Raw genomic sequence first — 21,849 nt, 5'->3', positions numbered from 1 at the left:
AAATCAAGCAAGGATAGGCTGTCGGCCCCAGAGAAGCAGGGAACTATTTCAAGTGCTCCTCCAGGCCCCATACAAATACCTTGGGTCTCCCTTGCTTCTTAGTTTAGAGATACAGCACTGAAACAGGCCCTTCGGCCCACCGAGTCTGTGCTGACCATCAACCACCCATTTATACTAATCCTACACTAATCCCATATTCCTACCACATCCCCACCTATCCCTATATTTCCCTACCACCTACCTATACAAGGGGCAATTTATAATGGCCAATTTACCTATCAACCTGCAAGTCTTTTGGCTTGTGGGAGGAAACCGGAGCACCCGGTGGAAACCCACGCAGACACAGGGAGAACTTGCAAACTCCACACAGGCAGTACCCAGAATTGAACCCGGGTCGCTGGAGCTGTGAAGCTGCGGTGCTAACCACTGCGCCACTGTGTCGCCCACTTCTATTGCAGACTTTCCTTATTTCACCCTCATCCCTTGCTTAGCTTTCCAGGAACCATTGCCATGGGTCCCCAGAGATGACATGAACACCTCTGCCCCCCACATCCACAAATTCTGACTCCCTATAGCCAGCAGAAACATCACACTTGTTGACTTCAGGTGGGACAGAGTGACTAAAAATGCTTTGAGGCCAGAGTTGAAATCCCCCTTGCTTCATACTCTTTGCAGCCAGTTTTCCGCCTGCTTCACCCTACGCCCACACTGCAACGCCACCACCCCCCACCCAAAACATCCTATTCAGAATTTAAAAAAAAAAATCAGTGCTACCATCTCACTATATTTTTTAAAAGTTTATCTGGTTTAACACCACCTTCCCTTAAATCCACGATAAATATCCTTTTTATTTCATTTAAGTCTCTCTCATATATTAATACAAGCAGAAGGGAAAGGAATCTAAAGTCAATTCTAATTCTGTTTACTAAACATGAGTAGGGATACACTTACCTCCCACTGCAAGTGAGGGGGTATATTCCTGATCTGGAGTTTCCGACTCCTGTAGAAAAAAGGAAAGATAAATTGTGAAATGGAACAATGAAGCAAATAGATTTTGAAGATTTAACAACTAAAGGAAAAAAATATTAAAGTTTAAATACATCAAATGAAAGTTTCCTTCCCCGTCCCATGACGCTCATGTTCCATACTACTGTTCAAGGCAACACTTCGTTCAGTGGACATGCCTAAGGTAGCCTACACCACCAGGATTCAAGTTTCTATACATTCTTCATTGAAGATCCTGTAACCCAAAACCCACAAAACCTAATAAGTAAACAACCCACCTGTAGTCTTACCCACAGTGCTCAGCATAAGTGAAAATGTCATAGACAGCACAAGTGAAAACTGCCACATTAGAGATGTGGAAAGTTGAAAAAGCAAAATGAACTCATTCAGAATAGAAATCAGAAAAGAAAGTATGAGCTCATACTAGCACAAACAAGGTGGCTGTGAAACTCTTTAAAAATTGGTTCCTCTAAATGAAAAAAAATACACAATGCCATTATTTGCAACAACCCAAGGGTTCTGCACAACAGATTTGAATTCACATGACATTCACTCCTGGATCAAGAACAGCAATACAATCTCAATTAACATCTGAGATGAGGGGAGAAAGGGGTGGCGGTGGGTGGAAGAGTTTAATCACTGAATAATTGTGAAAAACTTCAAATCCTTACACAAAAATAAGTCATTATTCTAGTACAGAAGTATGCGCATTAGTTAAATCTCCTATGTTCCTTTGCATATTAGCTTTACATTTTTTGAAAAAAAAAAGGGACATTTCCACCATTTCATGCAATTATTTCAGACTGAACTAGTTCCAAACCCTCTCTTCTCTGCAATTACACCCTCCGCCCCAAACACTGAGCTATGCTCAGTGACAAATGATTATAATCCATTCAACTGAACGTTAATACGTCTTCCATGCTACCTTCAAGAGGATAATAATGACTACTGAAAGGGCATATTGCTTTGAATATAAAAGGGTTACATACTAATATTTCTATTTAAGAAAAGGGTTCTTACCTAAGATAATCCTGCAGAAATTTGTTTTATAAACTATCCTCCATTTCATGATTCATCTGTAACTGATCGATTCAATGTGCACACTTTGATGATACCAGTTGGGGGTAGGAACCTCCACAATGACAGCATGTGAATGCATAAAGCAACACAAAATACAGTTTTAGCTATCGTCATTTAGTAATTTTCCCGACTCTACATACCATCAAAAGCTTGTTGAATTTTTTCCTTATTCTGCAACAAGCAGGCCCAAAATTTAAAAATTTCTAACTGGAGTCTGATATAGTACTTCTTTCTAAGGAAGTCTTATTGAAACCAATTCAACCATTTTCAATGCAGCTTAAAAACCAACCTCAGCTAAATAGTTGATTGAAAGTTCTGGGGAAGTGGGAGGGAGGAAAGAAATAAGGAAATGGATTTTTGTGTAAGGGAGGAAAAAATGGTTCAAACGATATGCAACATTGTCACCTAAAAAGCATTTTAAAAACCTTCATGTGCACTGTAACTTACAGTAGCACTTGGAACCATGAATGGAAGACCCAGCATATATGTTAATATCTTTTAACTATTTTAATGAATTGCCAGTCAATTCCAACTATATCTTCCTGAGAAATTCTAATTTCTGATTTGCTCCCAGAAAAATCCAGTTATCAGCAAAAGTCAACTTTTGCGGAATCATATTTAAGCTAACTGGATATACCTCGATGATTCAAAATTTATGTTTTTATTAAAAACACCAACGCAAACGCTTAAATGAACAATTCATTGCACAAAACAAAAAGTGCCTCATTTTGTGATTTGCAAAAAAATCATTTCACATTTTGGATTACAAAATTAGGATTAACATTTGAACCTAAACATGGTTAAAGTGTTATGGCATGTAAAACGGCTTCAGTCACATAAATTGTTTTGAAAGCTAAATTTTTAATAAGAGTTACAATTTGCTATTTAAACCTCTGAAACATTTGTTTCAAGCATTTAAAAAGGAAGCAACTCAAAGTAATTAAGCATTTTACTTAAAAGTAGATGCCGAGATAGGATTTATCATTTATCTCCATAGATGCTGCCTGGCCTGAGTATTTCCAGCATTTTCTGTTTTTGTTTCAGATTTCCAGCATCCACAGTAACTTCGCTTTTTTTTTAAGCATTCAATAGTTCAATTGCTTGTATCTTAAAACTAAGTACCATTAATGTAGAGTAAGTCAGTATCTGAAGGAGAGACAGACAGATCAACTTTTTGGAGATCCTCAGAACCAGAAAATGTTGAAGCACTTTATAGGGATCATCGTAAATCAGAAAACGTGAAAGGTAGGAATACCTCTACTCCCAAGCCGTTGTCCGTGAATTTAATAGTCTAAGAGAGATGAAAAGTACTGGGGAATATAAAAAGCAGTAGAAAAATAAGAGAAACTAGCAGGAAAATGGCACCAAATAGCTGAAAGCCCCATACATTTGAAGTGCATTTCCAGTTTTTACATTTTTATTACAGATTGCAGCAGTTCTTTTTTTAATTCCTTACACCCTCCCAAATTTAAGAATATAGATTTATCCAAGCAGCCTCTACACTTGAAAAACATTGAACAAAATGTTGCATCAAAGTCTTCCAATCCAAAGAAGCAATTTAATTTTGTTGTGGAATTAACTGGATCGTATTCAGACAATGGGACTGACTTCCTGAATTCCAGGCATGCTTGTTCATCACTTAAAGCACCAAACACTAAAAATGAAGAAAGCAACTAAACTCTGGTAATATCAATGGCGTGAATTCAACTATTTTCAGACTTAACATCGAGGTTTTCCAAGTCTTCCAACCCATGTCAACCTAAAATAAAGGTGCATATGACTGCCCTTGACATCAAGGCAGCATTTGACCGAGTATGGCATCAAGGAGCCCGAGCAAAACTGAGGTCAATGGGAATCGGGGGGAAAACCCTCCGCTGGTTGGAGTCATACCTAGCGCAAAGGAAGATGGTTGTGGTTGTTGGAGGTCAATCATCTGAGCTCCAGAACATCACTGCAAGAGTTCCTCAGGGTAGTGTCCTAGGCCCAACCATTTTCAGCTGCTTCATCAATGACCTTCCTTCAATCATAAGGTCAGAAGTGGGGATGTTCGCTGATGATTGCACAATGTTCAGCACCATTCGTGACTCCTCAGATACTGAAGCAGTCAGTGTAGAAATGCAGCAAGACTTGGACAATATCCAGGCTTGGGCTGATAAGTAGCAAGTAACATTCACGCCACACAAGTGCCAGGCAATGACCATCTGCAACAAGAGAGAATCTAACCATCTCCCCTTGACATTCAACGGCATCAACATCGCTGAATCCCCCACTATCGACATCCTAGGAGCTATCATTGACCAGAAACTGAACTGGAGTAGCCATATAAATACCGTGGCTACAAGAGAAGGTCAGAGGCTAGGAATCCTGTGGCGAGTAACTCACCTCCTGACTCCCCAAAGCCTCTCCACCATCTACAAGGCACAAGTCAGGAGTGTGATGGAATACTCTCCACTTGCCTGGATGGTGCAGCTCCAACAACACTCAAGAAGCTCGACACCATCCAGGACAAAGCAGCCCGCTTGATTAGCACCCCATCTACAAACATTCACTCCCTCCACCACCGCACAGTGGCAGCAGTGTGTACCATCTACAAGATAGACTGTAGCAATGCATCAAGGCTCCTTAGACAGCACTTTCCAAACCCACGACCTTATTAACTAGAAGGACAAGGGCAGCAAATGCACGGGAACAGCACCACCTGCAAGTTCCCCTCCAAGTCACACACCATACTGACTCGGAACTATATCGCCGTTCCTTCACTGTCGCTGGGTCAAAATCCTGGAACTCCCTTCCTAACAGCACATTGGGTATACCTACACCACATGGACTGCAGTGGTTCAAGAAGGCAGCTCACCACCACCTTCTCAAGGGCAATAAATGCTGACCAGGCCAGCGACACCCACATCCCATGAATGAATTTTTTAAAAATGAACCATAGATAAACCAAGATACAATCCATTTCTTTTGGGCCTCCTTATCTCGAGAGACAATGGATACGCGCCTGGAGGTGGTCAGTGGTTTGTGAAGCAGCGCCTGGAGTGGCTATAAAGACCAATTCTGGAGTGACAGGCTCTTCCACAGGTGCTGCAGAGAAATTTGTTTGTTGGGGCTGTTGCACAGTTGGCTCTCCCCTTGCGCCTCTGTCTTTTTTCCTGCCAACTACTAAGTCGAAGAGACTTACTTGCATGCATTACTTGCATGTGTGTTACTATGCACAGGATGCCCTGTAGCAACTCACCAAGTATCCTTGGACAGTACCTCCCAACCCTGCATTTTACATGCATTACTTGCATGTAAAAAATAAACTATACTGACAAGAGTTACTAAAACTAGTTTTCAAGTGGATTACCAGAAAGCCACTAAATGTCCATCCATAAATGTTCTATCTCTTAAATAAAACAGTTTTGAACCATCTTGAAGCCTACATTTAGAAAAAACAAAACTGCACTAAAAAGTTTCAAAATACCTAATGTGGATAACAGATTATTTTGCACAAAGTACAAATCAGATCATAGTTCAGAGTGCCACCTAGTGTTATAAATATCAACTTAGTTGCAAGTCAAAATCAAAAATTGGCACATAGCAGCCTAATTTAGTTAATTTTTTGTAGCTGAGTAAAAAGTGTAAATATTTGAGTAATTTAAGAATGCTTTACCAGCCTCGCAAATGAAGCACACACAATTTTAATTTTTTTATTAAGTAGTTCATTCTTGGGATTATTAGACAAGGCCAACAGTTATTGTGAATCCCTAGCTGCCTTCAAGGAGATAGTGATGAGCTTTCTTGAACTGCCTCAGTCCATATGATGAAAGCAGTCCTATAGTGCCGTTAGGCAATGAGCTCCAAGATTTTGGCCCACATATGATGAAGGAATAGCAATATATAGGTGGCAGGGTTGGGAGGTACTGTCCAAGGATACTTGGTGAGTTGCTACAGGGCATCCTGTGCATAGTAACACACAGTTATAGTGCATCAGTGGTGGAGGGATTGAGTATGCAAAGCTTTGGATAAGCTGCCAATCAAGCCAACTGCTTCATCTTGGACGGTGCAGAGCTTCGAGTGCCGTTGGAGCAGCACTCATCCAGGTAAGTGAAGAGTATTCTATCACACTACTGACTTGCGCCTTGTAGATGATAGAAAAGCTTTGCTTGGGGAGCCAGGTGAGCCTCCCCCTGCAGAACACCCAGGCTCTGATCTGCTCTTTTAACCATAGATTCAGCTGAGTTTCTGAACAGTGGCAACCCCCAGGATGTAGATGTTGGGAGATTTGATGATGGTAATACCATTTGAGTGTCAAGGCGAGATGGTTAGACTCTGTCGTTGGTGGTGGTTGCTGCCTGGCACTTAAATGGCAAAAAATACTCGCACAACATATCAGCCCAAGTCTCAGTCAATTGTATGTAAGCATGAACTGGTCAATTATCTGAGATTGTGAAAGGAGCTAAACACTATAAATCATCAGCAAAACAGCTTCATTTTGAACAGCAATAGCAGTGAGTGCGAGCCAGGGGGCAGCTGGGCAGGTAAATTTCACTATAAAGTACTTACCTAGCGATTCAGCAGCTTTGGCAGGGTGGGAAAAAAAACTGAAAAAGTGACATCACAGGACAGCTGTGACCTGATTGGCTGGTAGGGAATCTATACCGAATTTGAAAATAAAACTGATAAAAATTGATTAAAACACTAATTAACTAATTAATAAGTAGAGTAACTAAACCAGAGGGAGGAGATTACTGTATTTAGACAGCATTTAATATTTATTGTAGAAATCTAGCACTAGGGACCACATAGTGAAGTGTATCATAATTTAGTAAGGATTTAATAAGTATTTATTTATTTTATATCAATTAACTAATTAGTGATAGAAATGACAGTTAGAGGGGTGAAGTGCTTCACCTGTGAGATGTGGGAGGTCCGTGACGCTTCCAGCGTTTCGGGCAACTACATCTGCAGGAAGTGTACCCAGTTGCAGCTCCTCACAGACTGCATGGATCGGTTGGAACGGCAACTGGATGCAGTTAGGAGCATGCAGGTGGCGGAAAGTGTCATAGACAGGAGTTTTAGAGAAGTGCTTACACCCAAGGTGCAGGCAGATAGATGGATGACCGCTAGAAGGGGCAGGCAGTCAGTGCAGGAATCCCCTGTGGCTATCCCCCTCTCTAACAAGTATACCGTTTTGGATACTGTTGGGGGGGATGGCCCATCAAGGGAAAACAGCAGCAGCCAGAGCAGTGGCACCACAGTTGGCACTATTGGTCAGCAGGGAGGGACAAAGCGCAGAAGAGCAATAGTTATAGGGGACTCTATAGTCAGGGGCACAGGTAGGCGCTTCTGTGGACGTGAAAGAGACTCCAGGAAGGTATGTTGCCTCCCTGGTGCCAGGGTCAAGGATGTCTCTGAACGGACAGAGGGCATTCTGAAGGGGGAGGGTGAACAGCCAGAGGTTGTGGTACACATCAGTACCAATGACATCGGCAGGAAGAGTGATGAGGTCCTGCAGGGGGAGTTTAGGGAGTTAGGTAGTAAATTAAAAAACAGGACCTCTAGGGTTGTAATCTCTGGATTACTCCCTGTGCCACGTGCCAGTGAGGCTAGAAATAGGAAGATAGTGCAGCTAATCACGTGGCTGAGCAGCTGGTGTAGAAGGGAGGGAAGGTAGATGAGGGAAGGGTGGTGGGTGTTGTCTATATGGACTTTAGTAAAGCCTTTGACAAGGTCCCGCATGGCAGACTGGTGCAAAAGGTGAAGTCACACGGGATCAGAGGTGAGCTAGCAAGATGGATACAGAACTGGCTCAGTCACAGAAGACAGAGGGTAACAGTGGATGGGTGTTTTTCTGAATGGAGGGATGTGACTAGCGGTGTTCCGCAGGGATCAGTGCTGGGACCTTTGCTGTTTGTAGTATATATAAATGATTTGGAGGAAAATGTAGCTGGTCTGATTAGTAAGTTTGCGGACGAAACAAAGGTTGGTGGAGTTGCTGATAATGATGAGGATTGTCAGAGGATACAGCAGGATATAGATCTGTTGGAGACTTGAGCGGAGAAATGGCAGATGGAGTTTAATCCGGAAAAATGTGAGGTAATGCATTTTGGAAGGTCTAATGCAGGTGGGAGGTATACAGTAAATGGCAGAACCCTTAGGAGTATTGACAGGCAGAGAGATCTGGGCGTACAGGTCCACAGGTCACTGAAAGTGGCAACGCAGGTGGATAAGGTAGTCAAGAAGGCATACGGCATATGCTTGCCTTCATCGGTGGGGGCATAGAGTATAAAAATAGGCAAGTCATGCTGCAGCTGTACAGAACTTTAGTTAGGCCACACTTAGAATATTGCGTGCAATTCTGGTCGCCACACTACCAGAAGGACGTGGAGGCTTTGGAGAGGGTACAGAGGAGGTTTAACCAGGATGTTGCCTGGTCTGGAGGGCATTAGCTACGAGGAGAGGTTGGAAAAACTCGGATTGTTTTCACTGGAACGACGGAGGTGGAGGGGCAACATGATAGAGGTTTACAAAGTTATGAGCGGCATGGACAGAGTGGATAGTCAGAAGCTTTTTCGCAGGGTGGAAGAGTCAGTTACTAGGGGACATAGGTTTAAGGTGAGATGGGCAAAGTTTAGAGGGGATGTGCGAGGCAAGTTTTTTTTTTAAAACACATAGGGTGGTGAGTGCCTGGAACTTGCTGCCAGGGGAGGTGGTGGAAGCAGGTACGATAGTGACGTTTAAGAGACATCTTGACAAATATATGAATAGGAAGGGAATAGAGGGACATGGGCCCTGGAAGTGCAGAAGGTGTTAGTTTCGGCAGGCATCAAGATCGGCGCAGGCTTGGAGGGCCGAATGGCCTGTTCCTGTGCTGTACTGTTCTTTGCTTGTTCTTATTTATGACCCAGAACAAATTAAAAAAGGATAAGTTGCTTTACAAAAGTCATTTATATACACACAAACAGCAAGAATGCTTAAAAACCAACTGTATAAAATCACAGTATTGTTACAGCACAGAAGGAGGCCATTCAGCCCATTGTGTCTGCACTGGCTCTCCATAAGAGCAGTTTATCTAGTACCACTCCCCGTCCTTCTCCCTGTAGCTCTGTACATTATTCTTTTTCAGTTCACGGACCAAATGCTGGAAAGTGGATTAGGGTGGGCAGCTTGTGTTCCCCCGGCTGGCGCAGGCACAATGGGCCAAGTAGCCACTTTCTGTACCATAAACTTCCTATGACTCAATCCAATTCCCTCTTGAATGCCTTGATTATACCTGCCTCCTTAACAGGCAGTGTATTCCAGATCCTAACCACTTGCTGTGAGAAACATTTTTTCCTCATGTCGCTATTGCTTCTTTTGCCGTTTGCCTCAAATCTGTGCCCTCTTGTTCTTGATCCCTTCACCAATGGGAACAGTTTTCCCCCCATCTACCCTGTCCAGAGAGCTCATGATTTTGAATACTCTATCAAATGCCCACACTGATCCTTACTTCAACTCTTTTTTTTTTTTAAAAACCTTTATTTTGTTAGCATCAGAACCACAATTGATAACAGGAAGTTCTTCCATAAGTGCAACTCAGTCTACCTCCAGAAATCATATTGGATCCAAATCAGCACAGCCAGTACAAGTGCAAGTCCCAGTACAGGTTGCACATGCAAATAACATGCATGTCATGATATTGTTGCACATTCGGAGACAAGATGTACACGCCCCAAATTTGAAATATGTCAGCAGACATTAGTCAGGGCAGACCTGCTCCCCTAAAAAGGGCTGCCAATCAAGCACCTGATGATTCTTGTGGAAAAAGAGGGGCGCCAATAATACAGCACTATGAAACTATTCATTAAGGCACTAGGGAAAGCGCCCAATTTCCCACATAGCCAGTCCATTCCTGGATCCAGTATAACTACCATATACTATCATAAATCTTTCAGAAGCTTATCAAAAGCCAATGAAGCGAAAATTTTCCCAAATTACCTACTACGGAAAGTTACGAATACAAGAAGCTGCATTTTTTGCTTTGATAGATTTAAGCAAATGCCTCCACGTAATTTTCAATTATGTTCTGATCAGTTATTAATGTGACTCCTCAAGGTGCTACACTGTTGGAGATGCCATCTTTCAGACGAGATGGAAAACCAAGGCCCCATCTCCTCTCTCAAGTGAGGGTAAAAGATTCCATGGCACTATTTTGAAGAACAGGGGAGTTATTCCTGGTGTCCTAGCCAATATTTATCTCTCAAATCAACCAGAGAAATTATCTGGTCATTATCACATTGTGTACAGCGAACTCTGTTCTGTTCAAGATGGCTCCTGGGCTGGAAGCTCCCTAGGAAGCTCCCTTGCTGTTCAACTCTATCCATGGCCATCTGCTGCCATCCCTAACGTTTTCTCCCCCAATCTGCCCTCTTAAACTGTTTAAATTCCCCTGGCTCTTTAAATCAGTTCATTTTAGACCTATCTAAAAGTTAACAGTTAGTTTTAGTGTATGTTACCTGGGCCCACAGCCCTCCCCCAGCCACACCTGCTCTTTGTTTTCTCAATGAAATTGATCCGGATGAAACTGACGAGCACAGCTGCCGATACTTCAATCTCCGATCCTGCTGTCTTCACAGTCCAGAGTGTCTGCAGCCACGGCATGCGGTAAGTCCATTGAGGTGAAGAAGGAGCTGCGGGACCCGAGAGAAGTCCTGTGAAAAGGTGCCCCGAACACCCAAAACATCCACGAACGGCCCCCCCGGCCGCAACTTCAAAGCGCCCGCGGGAGATGGCTCGGAGAGCATCTGCAGCGCACTGTCGGCAATGCTGCATGCTTTTATTTAAACCACTGCCAAAAAAAACCCTTAGCAAATGTAATCACCTCTAAGTCTGCCAAATGATGCTTCACCTCCCGAAGGACGTGGATGAGCTTTCCGGACGTCGATGGTGGGCACTGAGGAAATGGCTTATTACCTGCACCAGATTCCACCCCCCCTCCCCCCCCTTTTACCCCCCTTCCACCCCCCCCCCACCCCCGTCCCCTTCCCTGCTCCACCCTCTCAGCTCACCCCCTTCACAACCCCGTCCCAGCCCGCCCCCCCCTCGCACCATCTTCACCCCGCACCCCCTTCCCCTGCACCCCACCCCCCCTCCCTCTACCCCTCCCCCTTGCATCCCCTCCTCCCACCGGCACCATCCTACACCTGTGTAGGGGCCCCAACAACCCCACTGCCTTGTGGGCGTCTCGGGAGAGACCAAGGCTAAGGGAGTAAACCCTAACAGAAAATCCGGAGCGGAACCCCGTAGGCGGTCATGTGTCACCTTTGGCATGTTTCCGGCAGTTCCTGCAGCCATACTGGTGCCAAACGTCGTGTCCTGCACTCCTTTGGACCCCACCAGAAAGGCCGAGAGGGGGGTTTTGACGACTGGGCAATTCTCAACCTCCATAAATTTGCCCAGGCATGCGCCATGGAGAGGTCACTCCATAGTTGCCTCACAGCGACTAAAACAACACGGAAGGCAGCAGTTACGGGTTATAAGTCCAGATAAATTGGCGTAGAAACTGGGCGCCACGGGTTGCCTTTGTCGGTGGGAGAGGTCATTGCACCTCACTGGACAGCTACCGCCCGCCTCAAACCGGGCAGCCCCCGGTCAATAAGGTTCTGTCCCGCCACAGTCTGCCTGCTTCAATGGGTGCTTGGAGCTCAGGGTCATTGCCCGAAAGGTGGACTGATACACCGCACCAAACAACATGAAAAAAGGAAAGAAGGTACCAGCCCTTCGCTTTGCAAGCTGGAACGTCAGAACTATGTGTCCTGGCCTGTCGGAAGACCTTACACAAATCAACGATTCTCGGAAGACCGCCATCATTAACAACGAGCTCAGTAGATTCAATGGGGACATTGCAGCACTTCAGGAGACTCGCCTCCCCGCGAGTGGCTCTCTAGCAGAGCAAGACTACACCTTCTTCTGGCAGGGCAGGGATCCTGAAGAACCAAGACAGCATGGAGTGGGCTTCGCCATCAGAAACTCCTTGCTCAGCATGATAGAGCCTCCCTCAAATGGCTCGGAACGCATACTGTCCATCCGACTGCTCACCACCTCTGGTCCAGTACACCTACTCAGCATCTATGCTCCAACACTCTGCTCCGCACCTGAAGCTAAAGACCAGTTCTATGAACAACTCCATAACATCATTAGCAGCATCCCCAACACCGAACACCTATTCCTGCTGGGGGACTTTAATGCCAGGGTTGGGGCCGACCATGACTCATGGCCCTCCTGCCTTGGGCGCTATGGCGTTGGAAGGATGAATGAGAACGGGCAGAGACTGCTTGAGTTGTGTACCTATCATAACCTCTGCATCACCAACTCGTTCTTTCACACTAAACCCTGTCACCAGGTTTCATGGAGGCACCCAAGATCACGTCGTTGGCACCAGCTAGACCTCATTGTCACAAGGCGAGCCGCCTTAAACAGTGTTCAAATCACACGCAGCTTCCACAGTGCGGACTGCGACACCGACCACTCCCTGGTGTGCAGCAAGGTTAGACTCAGACCAAAGAAGTTGCATCATTCCAAGCAGAAGGGCCATCCGCGCATCAACACGAGCAGAATTTCTCACCCACAGCTGTTACAAAAATTTCTAAATTCACTTGTAACAGCCCTTCAAAACACTCCCACAGGGGATGCTGAGACCAAGTGGGCCCACATCAGAGACGCCATCTATGAGTCAGCTTTGACCACCTACGGCAAAAGTGCGAAGAGAAATGCAGACTGGTTTCAATCTCATAATGAAGAGCTGGAACCTGTCATAGCCGCTAAGCGCATTGCACTTTTGAACTACAAGAAAGCCCCCAGCGATTTAACATCCGCAGCACTTAAAGCAGCCAGAAGTACTGCACAAAGAACAGCTAGGCGTTGCGCAAACGACTACTGGCAACACCTATGCAGTCATATTCAGCTGGCCTCAGACACCGGAAACATCAGAGGAATGTATGATGGCATGAAGAGAGCTCTTGGGCCAACCATCAAGAAGATCACCCCCCTCAAATCTAAATCGGGGGACATAATCACTGACCAACGCAAACAGATGGACCGCTGGGTTGAGCACTACCTAGAACTGTACTCCAGGGAGAATGCTGTCACTGAGACTGCCCTCAATGCAGCCCAGCCTCTACCAGTCATGGATGAGCTGGACATACAGCCAACCAAATCGGAACTCAGTGATGCCATTGATTCCCTAGCCAGCGGAAAAGCCCCTGGGAAGGACAGCATTACCCCTGAAATAATCAAGAGTGCCAAGCCTGCTATACTCTCAGCACTACATGAACTGCTATGCCTGTGCTGGGACGAGGGAGCAGTACCCCAGGACATGCGCGATGCCAACATCATCACCCTCTATAAAAACAAAGGTGACCGCGGTGACTGCAACAACTACCGTGGAATCTCCCTGCTCAGCATAGTGGGGAAAGTCTTTGCTCGAGTCGCTCTGAACAGGCTCCAGAAGCTGGCCGAGCGCGTCTATCCTGAGGCACAGTGTGGCTTTCGTGCAGAGAGATCGACTATTGACATGCTGTTCTCCCTTCGTCAGATACAGGAGAAATGCCGTGAACAACAGATGCCCCTCTACATTGCTTTCATTGATCTCACCAAAGCCTTTGACCTCGTCAGCAGACGTGGTCTCTTCAGACTACTAGAAAAGATCGGATGTCCACCAAAGCTACTAAGTATCATCACCTCATTCCATGACAATATGAAAGGCACAATTCAACATGGTGGCTCCTCATCAGAGCCCTTTCCTATCCTGAGTGGTGTGAAACAGGGCTGTGTTCTCGCACCCACACTTTTTGGGATTTTCTTCTCCCTGCTGCTTTCACATGCGTTCAAATCCTCTGAAGAAGGAATTTTCCTCCACACAAGATCAGGGGGCAGGTTGTTCAACCTTGCCCGTCTAAGAGCGAAGTCCAAAGTACGGAAAGTCCTCATCAGAGAACTCCTCTTTGCTGACGATGCTGCTTTAACATCTCACACTGAAGAATGCCTGCAGAGTCTCATCGACAGGTTTGCGTCTGCCTGCAATGAATTTGGCCTAACCATCAGCCTCAAGAAAACGAACATCATGGGGCAGGATGTCAGAAATGCTCCATCCATCAATATTGGCGACCACGCTCTGGAAGTGGTTCAAGAGTTCACCTACCTAGGCTCAACTATCACCAGTAACCTGTCTCTAGATGCAGAAATCAACAAGCGCATGGGTAAGGCTTCCACTGCTATGTCCAGACTGGCCAAGAGAGTGTGGGAAAATGGCGCACTGACACAGAACACAAAAGTCCGAGTGTATCAGGCCTGTGTCCTCAGTACCTTGCTCTACGGCAGCGAGGCCTGGACAACGTATGCCAGCCAAGAGCGACGTCTCAATTCATTCCATCTTCGCTGCCTTCGGAGAATACTTGGCATCAGGTGGCAGGACTATATCTCCAACATAGAAGTCCTTGAAGCGGCCAACACCCCCAGCTTATACACACTACTGAGTCAGCGGCGCTTGAGATGGCTTGGCCATGTGAGCCGCATGGAAGATGGCAGGATCCCCAAAGACACATTGTACAGCGAGCTCGCCACTGGTATCAGACCCACCGGCCGTCCATGTCTCCGTTATAAAGACGTCTGCAAACGCGACATGAAATCGTGTGACATTGATCACAAGTCGTGGGAGTCAGTTGCCAGCATTCGCCAGAGCTGGCGGGCAGCCATAAAGACAGGGCTAAATTGTGGCGAGTCGAAGAGACTTAGTAGTTGGCAGGAAAAAAGACAGAGGCGCAAGGGGAGAGCCAACTGTGCAACAGCCCCAACAAACAAATTTCTCTGCAGCACCTGTGGAAGAGCCTGTCACTCCAGAATTGGCCTTTATAGCCACTCCAGGCGCTGCTTCACAAACCACTGACCACCTCCAGGCGCGTATCCATTGTCTCTCGAGATAAGGAGGCCCAAAAGAAAGAAAAGAAGAAACAGCGAACTCACACGAACAGCAATTTGGTGCCACATTTTCTACATTACAACAGTGACTACACTTCAAAATAGTTCATTGGCTGTAAAACACAGACACCTGGAAGTCTTGAAAAGTTCTATATAAATGCAAGTTTTTTAAGTTATAGAAACTGTACCTAACTCTCAAATTAGCCCTCACTTAAACTTCTGGCCTAATGTATCATCACCAATATGTCTTTCCCATGGCTATCACCATCTATCGCACAATTCTGGAACTCTGCTTTCAAACTGAAGTGAATTGTCTCACCAATGCTATGGTCATCTCCAAAGCCTTTGACATGGCCTAGCATCAAACACTGCTGAACAAGTAATCATATAGTTTATCAAAGGCATGCTCTTCACTATTCAGCTTCCTCTCCAAGTGCTCCCGGCATAAATCAGCATTTGGTGACAGAATTATAACCATCAATAGTATTTCATGATGCACTACAAAATATTCCTAAGGTACAACCCAAGTTTGAGGATAAGAGCTATACTTATACTGCTGGGTGTTTTTCATAACATAGAAGACCAAATTGTGCCCTCATTATGGACAAAGGCAAAAAATGTGGACCTCCCAGCATATCAAATCTTTGCACTAGTCACATATTGCCAAATGATGACACACTGGAGCATGCCTTTGGCTTCATCAAAGCATTTCTGCTAGAATTAAAAAAGGTGCAGGGTTCAAACCCCATTGACAGTCCTAACTCTGAATTCCAGGTTTACATCCAGCAGGATACACTCAACTAATGAGTATAGGTAATTTTTGGAAATTAAAATTATCTGAAATTAAATTTTTAAACCTACAGATTTTAATGCAAGTGCTCACTGTAATGCTGTATAATCAGTTTTTAAAAAACTAGAAAACTACAAGACTAGAAAGTTCTGATATTTGTGAATAAATGCCAGTTATGAACTAGCCTCATGCCAGCCTTAACTTTCCGTTGGCCTTTCCAGTACTTGCAAGCCTACATCATCTCCTCCTTTGCATAAAGTTAGAAACTGAAGGTAGCTACTATTCCCTCCATGACAATCTTCCAATGGCTCAGTAGTTAAAGGCACTCAGAACAGGACTGAGCCATATAGACCATGATAACAGATTTGATCTTTGGATTGTGCTGAGAAGGTGGGACGCACACTCGGCCTTAGCATCCCTGGAACAGAAATATTCACTTTGGATCCGAAAATTACTAATTTGAATGACCTCACACTTCCACACATTGAACTCCAGAACAATTGCCGATGCAATGCCACTGACCACAAATATTAGCTTAGTTTCTCTCTTCACAGAAACTACCTGACCCGCTGACGGTTTCAGAATTTTCTGTTTTTATTTCAATTAATTGAATAACAAGCATTTTCTTTTTTTTTAAAAAAAACGAACTCAACATGCAATCATAGAAACCTACAGCCCAGAAAGTAGTGATTCGGCCTGTCATGGCTGCATTGGCTTCCTGAAAGAGCAGTCGTGTTTAGTCCCACATCCCTACTTTTCATCCATAATCCTGCGAGTTCTTCAATTAGTACCTACCCAACTCCCTCTTAAAATTATTCACAAAATAAATTTCCACTACCTTTTCATGAAGAGCATTTCAGATCCCAAGAGCAGGAAAAACTTCTCTTCATCCCCTCGAGATCTTCTTCAAATTATTTTGAATCTATTATCTCTAGTTATTGACACACACCAGGGGCAGTATTTTTCCCCTATTAAAAGGTATCAAAAACCTATTAGGTCACCTCTTAAATTTTCTCTGTTCCAAGGAGAACAGTTCTAGCCTTGCCAACCTCTCCTCATAACTGAAGTCCCTCATCTCTGATAATTTCGTAGCAAACCTCCTCTGTATCCCAAGGCCTTTACATCTTCTCCGAATTGTGGAGCCCAGGATTGTCTACGTGAGGCCTAACCAGTATATAAAGTTCAAGCATGATATATTTGCTTTTATATCCCATGTCTCTCTTTACAAACCAAAGTAGCCCATATGCTTTATTAACCACATAGTCAACTTACCCTACCTCCTTTAAGGATTTGTGTATATGGACATCAAGGTCGCTCTGCTCATCTACACTTTTCAAAATCATGCCAATTATAGTATAGGTTCTTACCATATTGTCATGCTAGGCCCCCACCTGCCAAGAATGAGGCATATTAATTTCGCCAAGGACATTAAATTTCAAATTGTTGCTAGGAAGAGGAGAAGGCCTGTTACATGGGCTGCCAGACACTTAGCTGGAAGACATTTACATACCAACAGGGACCAGAGAGGTTACTTCCCTTATCCGTATAACCCACAACCGACTTTGAGCAGACATTAAAAGGCAGGGAAGCGCATTCCAGGCCCTGCAAAGATGATACAATCCACAGAGCCAAAACATGGTCAGACCAGCTAGTCACATGACTAACCTGCTTGGCAACCTGGGTTTTTTCTGAATTGTACAAACGGTTTGAACTGAGAGAAGGATGTTTGCTCCTGGACTGTAAACACCTTCCCTGGCTGGCTCGCCACAGCCTCTCCTTGTCTGCTCCCATCTCTTTTGCACCGAACTCCAAATCCATTGAAGACACATGACGGATTGGGAAATGTTACTTAAAGGGATGACAGTGGATAGGCAATGGCAAACTTTCAAACAGCACATGGATGAACTGCAACAATTGTTTATCCGTGTCTGGCGCAAAAGTAAAATGGGAAAGGTAACCAAACCATGGCTTACAAGGGAAATTAGAGATAGCATTAGATCCAAGGAAGAGACATATAGATTTGCCAGGAAAAACAGACCTGAGGATTGGGAGCAGTTTAGAAGTCAGCAAAGGAGGACCAAGGGATTGATTAAGAAGGGGAAAATAGAGTACGAGAGCAAGCTTGCAGGGAACATAGAAACTTTTTGTCAGTTTTTATAGGTATGTGAAGAGAAAAAGATTGGTCAAGACAAATGTTGGTCCCTTACCGTCAGAAACAGGGGAATTTATTATGGAGAATACAGAAATGGCTGACCAACTAAATGCATACTTTGGTTCTGCCTTCACAAAGCAGGACACAAATATCATACCAGAAATGTTGGGGAACACAGGGCTTAGAGAGAGAGGGAAGAACTGAAAGAAATCAATATTAGTAGAGAAATGGTGTTGGGCAAATTGATGGGATTGAAGGCCAATAAATCCCCAGGGCCTGATGGTATGCATCCCAGAGTACTTAAGGAAGTGGCCCTAGAAATAGTGGATGCATTGGTAGGCATCTTCCAAGATTCTATAGACTCTGGAACAGTTCCTACAGATTGGAGGATAGCTAATGTAACCCCACTATTTAAAAAGGGAGGTCGAGAGAAAGCAGGGAATTATAGACCAGTCAGCCTGATGTCAGTAGTGGGGAAAATTCTACAGTCCATTATCAAAGATTTTATAGCAGAGCAATTAGAGAACAGTGGGAGAATCGGGCAGAGTCAGCATGGATTTACGAAAGGGAAATCATGCTGGACAAATCTATTAGAATTCTTTGAGGATGTAACTAGTGGAGTTAATGAGGGGGAGCCAGTGGATGTGGTTTATTTGGACTTTCAGAAGGCTTTCGAGAAAGTCCCACATAAGAGATTAGCATGTAAAACTATAGCGCATGGGATTGGGGGTAGTGTATTGCAATGGAATGAAAATTGCTTGGCAGACAGGAAACAAAGAGTAGGGTTAAATGGGTCTTTTTCCAAATGGTAGGTAGTGACTAGTGGGGTACCGTAGGGATCGGTGCTAGGACCCAAGCTATTCACAATATACATTAATGATTTAGATGAGGGAACTAAATGTAATATCTCCAAATTTGCAGACTACACAAAACTGGGTGGGAGGGGGAGTTGTGGAGGATATAGAGGGGCTTCAGGGTGATTTGGACAAGTTGAATGAGTGGGCTAATGCATGGCAGATGCAGTATAATGTGGATAAATGGGAGGTTATCCACTTTAGTAGCAAAAGGAAGGCAGATCATCATCTGAACGGCTACAAAAAGGGAATATGCAGCCAGACCTGGGTGTTCTCCTACACCAGTCGCTGAAGGTAAGCATGCAGGTGCAAACAGGCGGTAAAAAAGGCAAATGGTATGTTGGCCTTCATAGCAAGAGGATTCGAGTACAGGAGTAGGGATGTTTTGCTGCAGTTATACAGGGCCTTGGTGAGGCCACACCTGGAATAGTGTGTGCAGTTTTGGTCTCCTTATCTGAAGGAGGATGTTCTTGCTATAGAGGGAGTGCAGTGAAGGTTTACCAGACTGATTCCTGGGATGGTGGGACTGACGTATGAGGAGAGATCGAGTCGTTTAGGATTATAGTCGCTGGAGTTCAGAAGAGTGAGGGGGGGGGATCTCATAGAAACCTATAAAATTCTAACAAGACTTGACAGGGTAGATGCAGGAAGGATGTTCCCGATGGTGGGGGAGTCCAGAACCAGGGGTCTTAGTCTAAGGATACGGGGTAAACCTTTCAGGACTGAGATGAGGAGAAACTTCTTCACCCAGAGAGTGGTGAGCCTGTGGAATTTGCAACCACAGAAAGCAGTTGAGGTCAAAACATTGTATGTTTTCAAGAAGGAGTTAGATGTAGCTCTTGGGTCTAAAGGGATCAAAGGGTATGGGGCGAAAGCAGGAGTTGGATGATCAGCCATGATCATAATGAATGGCAGAGCAGGCTCGAAGGGCCAAATGGCCTACTCCTGCTCCTATTTTCCACATTTCTATCCCGAGAGAGAAAGGTCTCCTACAGATAACAAGGTTCAAGAAGAATACTGGGCCCCAACGAAGGGCAAGATCTATCTACGATCAAGGACTCTACAGTGAGCTTGAAGAACCGTAACAAAAATTCTCTTCAGAGATTGCCTCAAACTTTTCCACTTTATTTTCTTCTGCTCTTTTCTGTCTCGATCTGCATGTGTGTATTGCATATGCATGCTGGCGTGGGCACATTGTGTATCTGTAGGCGTTAACCGAATTGGAGTTTAAGGTTCAATAAATTTCGACTTCTTTAAACCTAAGAAAACCTGTTCGTGCTAGTTTCTTTGCCTTAAAATTGGAAAGCAATGAAAAAGGATTCACCAAGGGGGAGCTAAAAACACTGTTTAAAATTAAACAGTGCTACGCTAAGACCAGGCAAAGGCTGAGGGAACCCTAGCCACTTTCTCACCTGGTCGTAACATTATATTAGCCTTCCGAAGTGCATCACTTTGCACGTCTTCACACTGAACTCTATCTATCATGCAAATCGGAAGCCTATAACTATCCTCATCATGATTGATTACATTGGAAAGTTCATCTGCAAACAATAGAATCTGAGAATGGTTACAGACAGAAGGAGGCCATTCAGCCCAACATGTCCATGCCAGCTCTCAGAGCAACGCAGTTAGTCCCATTCCCCCACCTTTGCCTCGTCGCCCTGCAAATCTTCCGTCTTCAATTATCCAATTCCAATTTGGAAAACATAATTGAATCTGCCTTCAACATGCTCTCCAGCTGTGCATTCCTGATCCTAACCACTTGCGGCACAAAAAAAATTCTCTCATGTAGCCTCTGGCTCTTTTGCCAATCACCTTAAATCGGTGTTCTCTGGTTCTCAACTTTTTCACTAATGGAAATAGTTTCTCCCTATTTACTTTGTCTAGACTCCCTGATTTTGAACACCTCCATCAAATCTCCTCTCTAAAAAAGGAGCAGAACTGCCCCAGCTTCTCCAATCTATCCATGTAACTGAAGTTCCTCATCCCTGGAACCCTTCTCGTAAAGGACGGCGCAGTGGTCAACACCGCAGCCTCACAGCTCCAGCGACCCGGGTTCAATTCTGGGTACTGCCTGTGTGGAGTTTGCAAGTTCTCCCTGTGTCTGCGTGGGTTTCCTCCCACATGCCAAAGACTTGCAGGTTGATAGGTAAAATGGCCATTATAAATTGCCCCTAGTATAGGTAGGTGGTAGGGAAATATAGGGACAGGTGGGGATGTGGTAGGAATATGGAATTAGTGTAGGATTAGTATAAATGGGTGGTTGATGGTCGGCACAGACTCGGTGGGCCGAAGGGCCCGTTTCAGTGCTGTATCTCTAAACTACACTAAATCTTTTCTGCACCTGCTCCAATGCCTTCATCCTTCCTATAGTGTTGTGCCCAGAATTGGATACAATACTCCAATTGAGGCCAAACTAATGCTTTATAAAGGGGCACCATAAGTTCCTTCCTTTCTTTTGTATTCTATGCCTCTACTTATAAAGCCCAGGATCCCATATGCATTATTAACCACTTCCTCAACCTGTCCTGCCACCTTCAATGATTTGTACATACACACCCCCAGGTCCCTCTGCTCCTGCACCCCCTTCAGAATGGTATTCTTAATTTTATACGGCCTTTCCTCATTTTCCTACCAAAATGTATCAATTTACACTTCTCTGCATTAAACTTCATCTGCCAGGTGTCCGCCCATTCCACCAGACTGTCCAAGTCCTCTAAGTCTATCACTATCATCCTCACAGTTCACAAGTGTTGCTAAATGCCAATTTTGAAATTGTGCCCTGCAAACCCAGGTTTAGGTCATTAATATAGCTCAAGAACAATATCAATATCAAGAACAAGAATATTGACCAAAAGTACAGAAAGTCCTCATCAGGGAACTCCTCTTTGCTGACGATGCTGCATTAACATCTCACACTGAAGAGTGTCCGCAGAGTCTCATCGACAGGTTTGCGGCTGCCTGCAACAAATTTGGCCTAACCATCAGCCTCAAGAAAATGATCATGGGACAGGACGTCAGAAATGCTC

The 21,849-nt window shown here is 44.6% G+C and overlaps 1 protein-coding gene across 4 annotated transcripts in view; it reads right to left on the bottom strand.

The window, feature by feature from the left end:
* igf2bp3 (insulin-like growth factor 2 mRNA binding protein 3) overlaps positions 1–21,849 on the bottom strand; it is a 195,778-nt gene that overhangs the window by 123,011 nt on the left and 50,918 nt on the right. For all 4 annotated transcript variants that reach the window (XM_068008850.1, XM_068008851.1, XM_068008853.1 and 1 more), the window contains exon 3: positions 952–1,000. In XM_068008850.1, coding sequence (XP_067864951.1) covers positions 952–1,000 — 49 coding nt within the window. The remainder of the gene's footprint in view (positions 1–951; positions 1,001–21,849) is intronic.

Source organism: Heterodontus francisci, chromosome 2, assembly GCF_036365525.1.
Source record: "Heterodontus francisci isolate sHetFra1 chromosome 2, sHetFra1.hap1, whole genome shotgun sequence".
Lineage (NCBI taxonomy): Eukaryota > Metazoa > Chordata > Chondrichthyes > Heterodontiformes > Heterodontidae > Heterodontus > Heterodontus francisci.
Note: the sequence above shows the minus strand (reverse complement) of the source record. Positions and strands in the feature narration are given on the sequence as shown.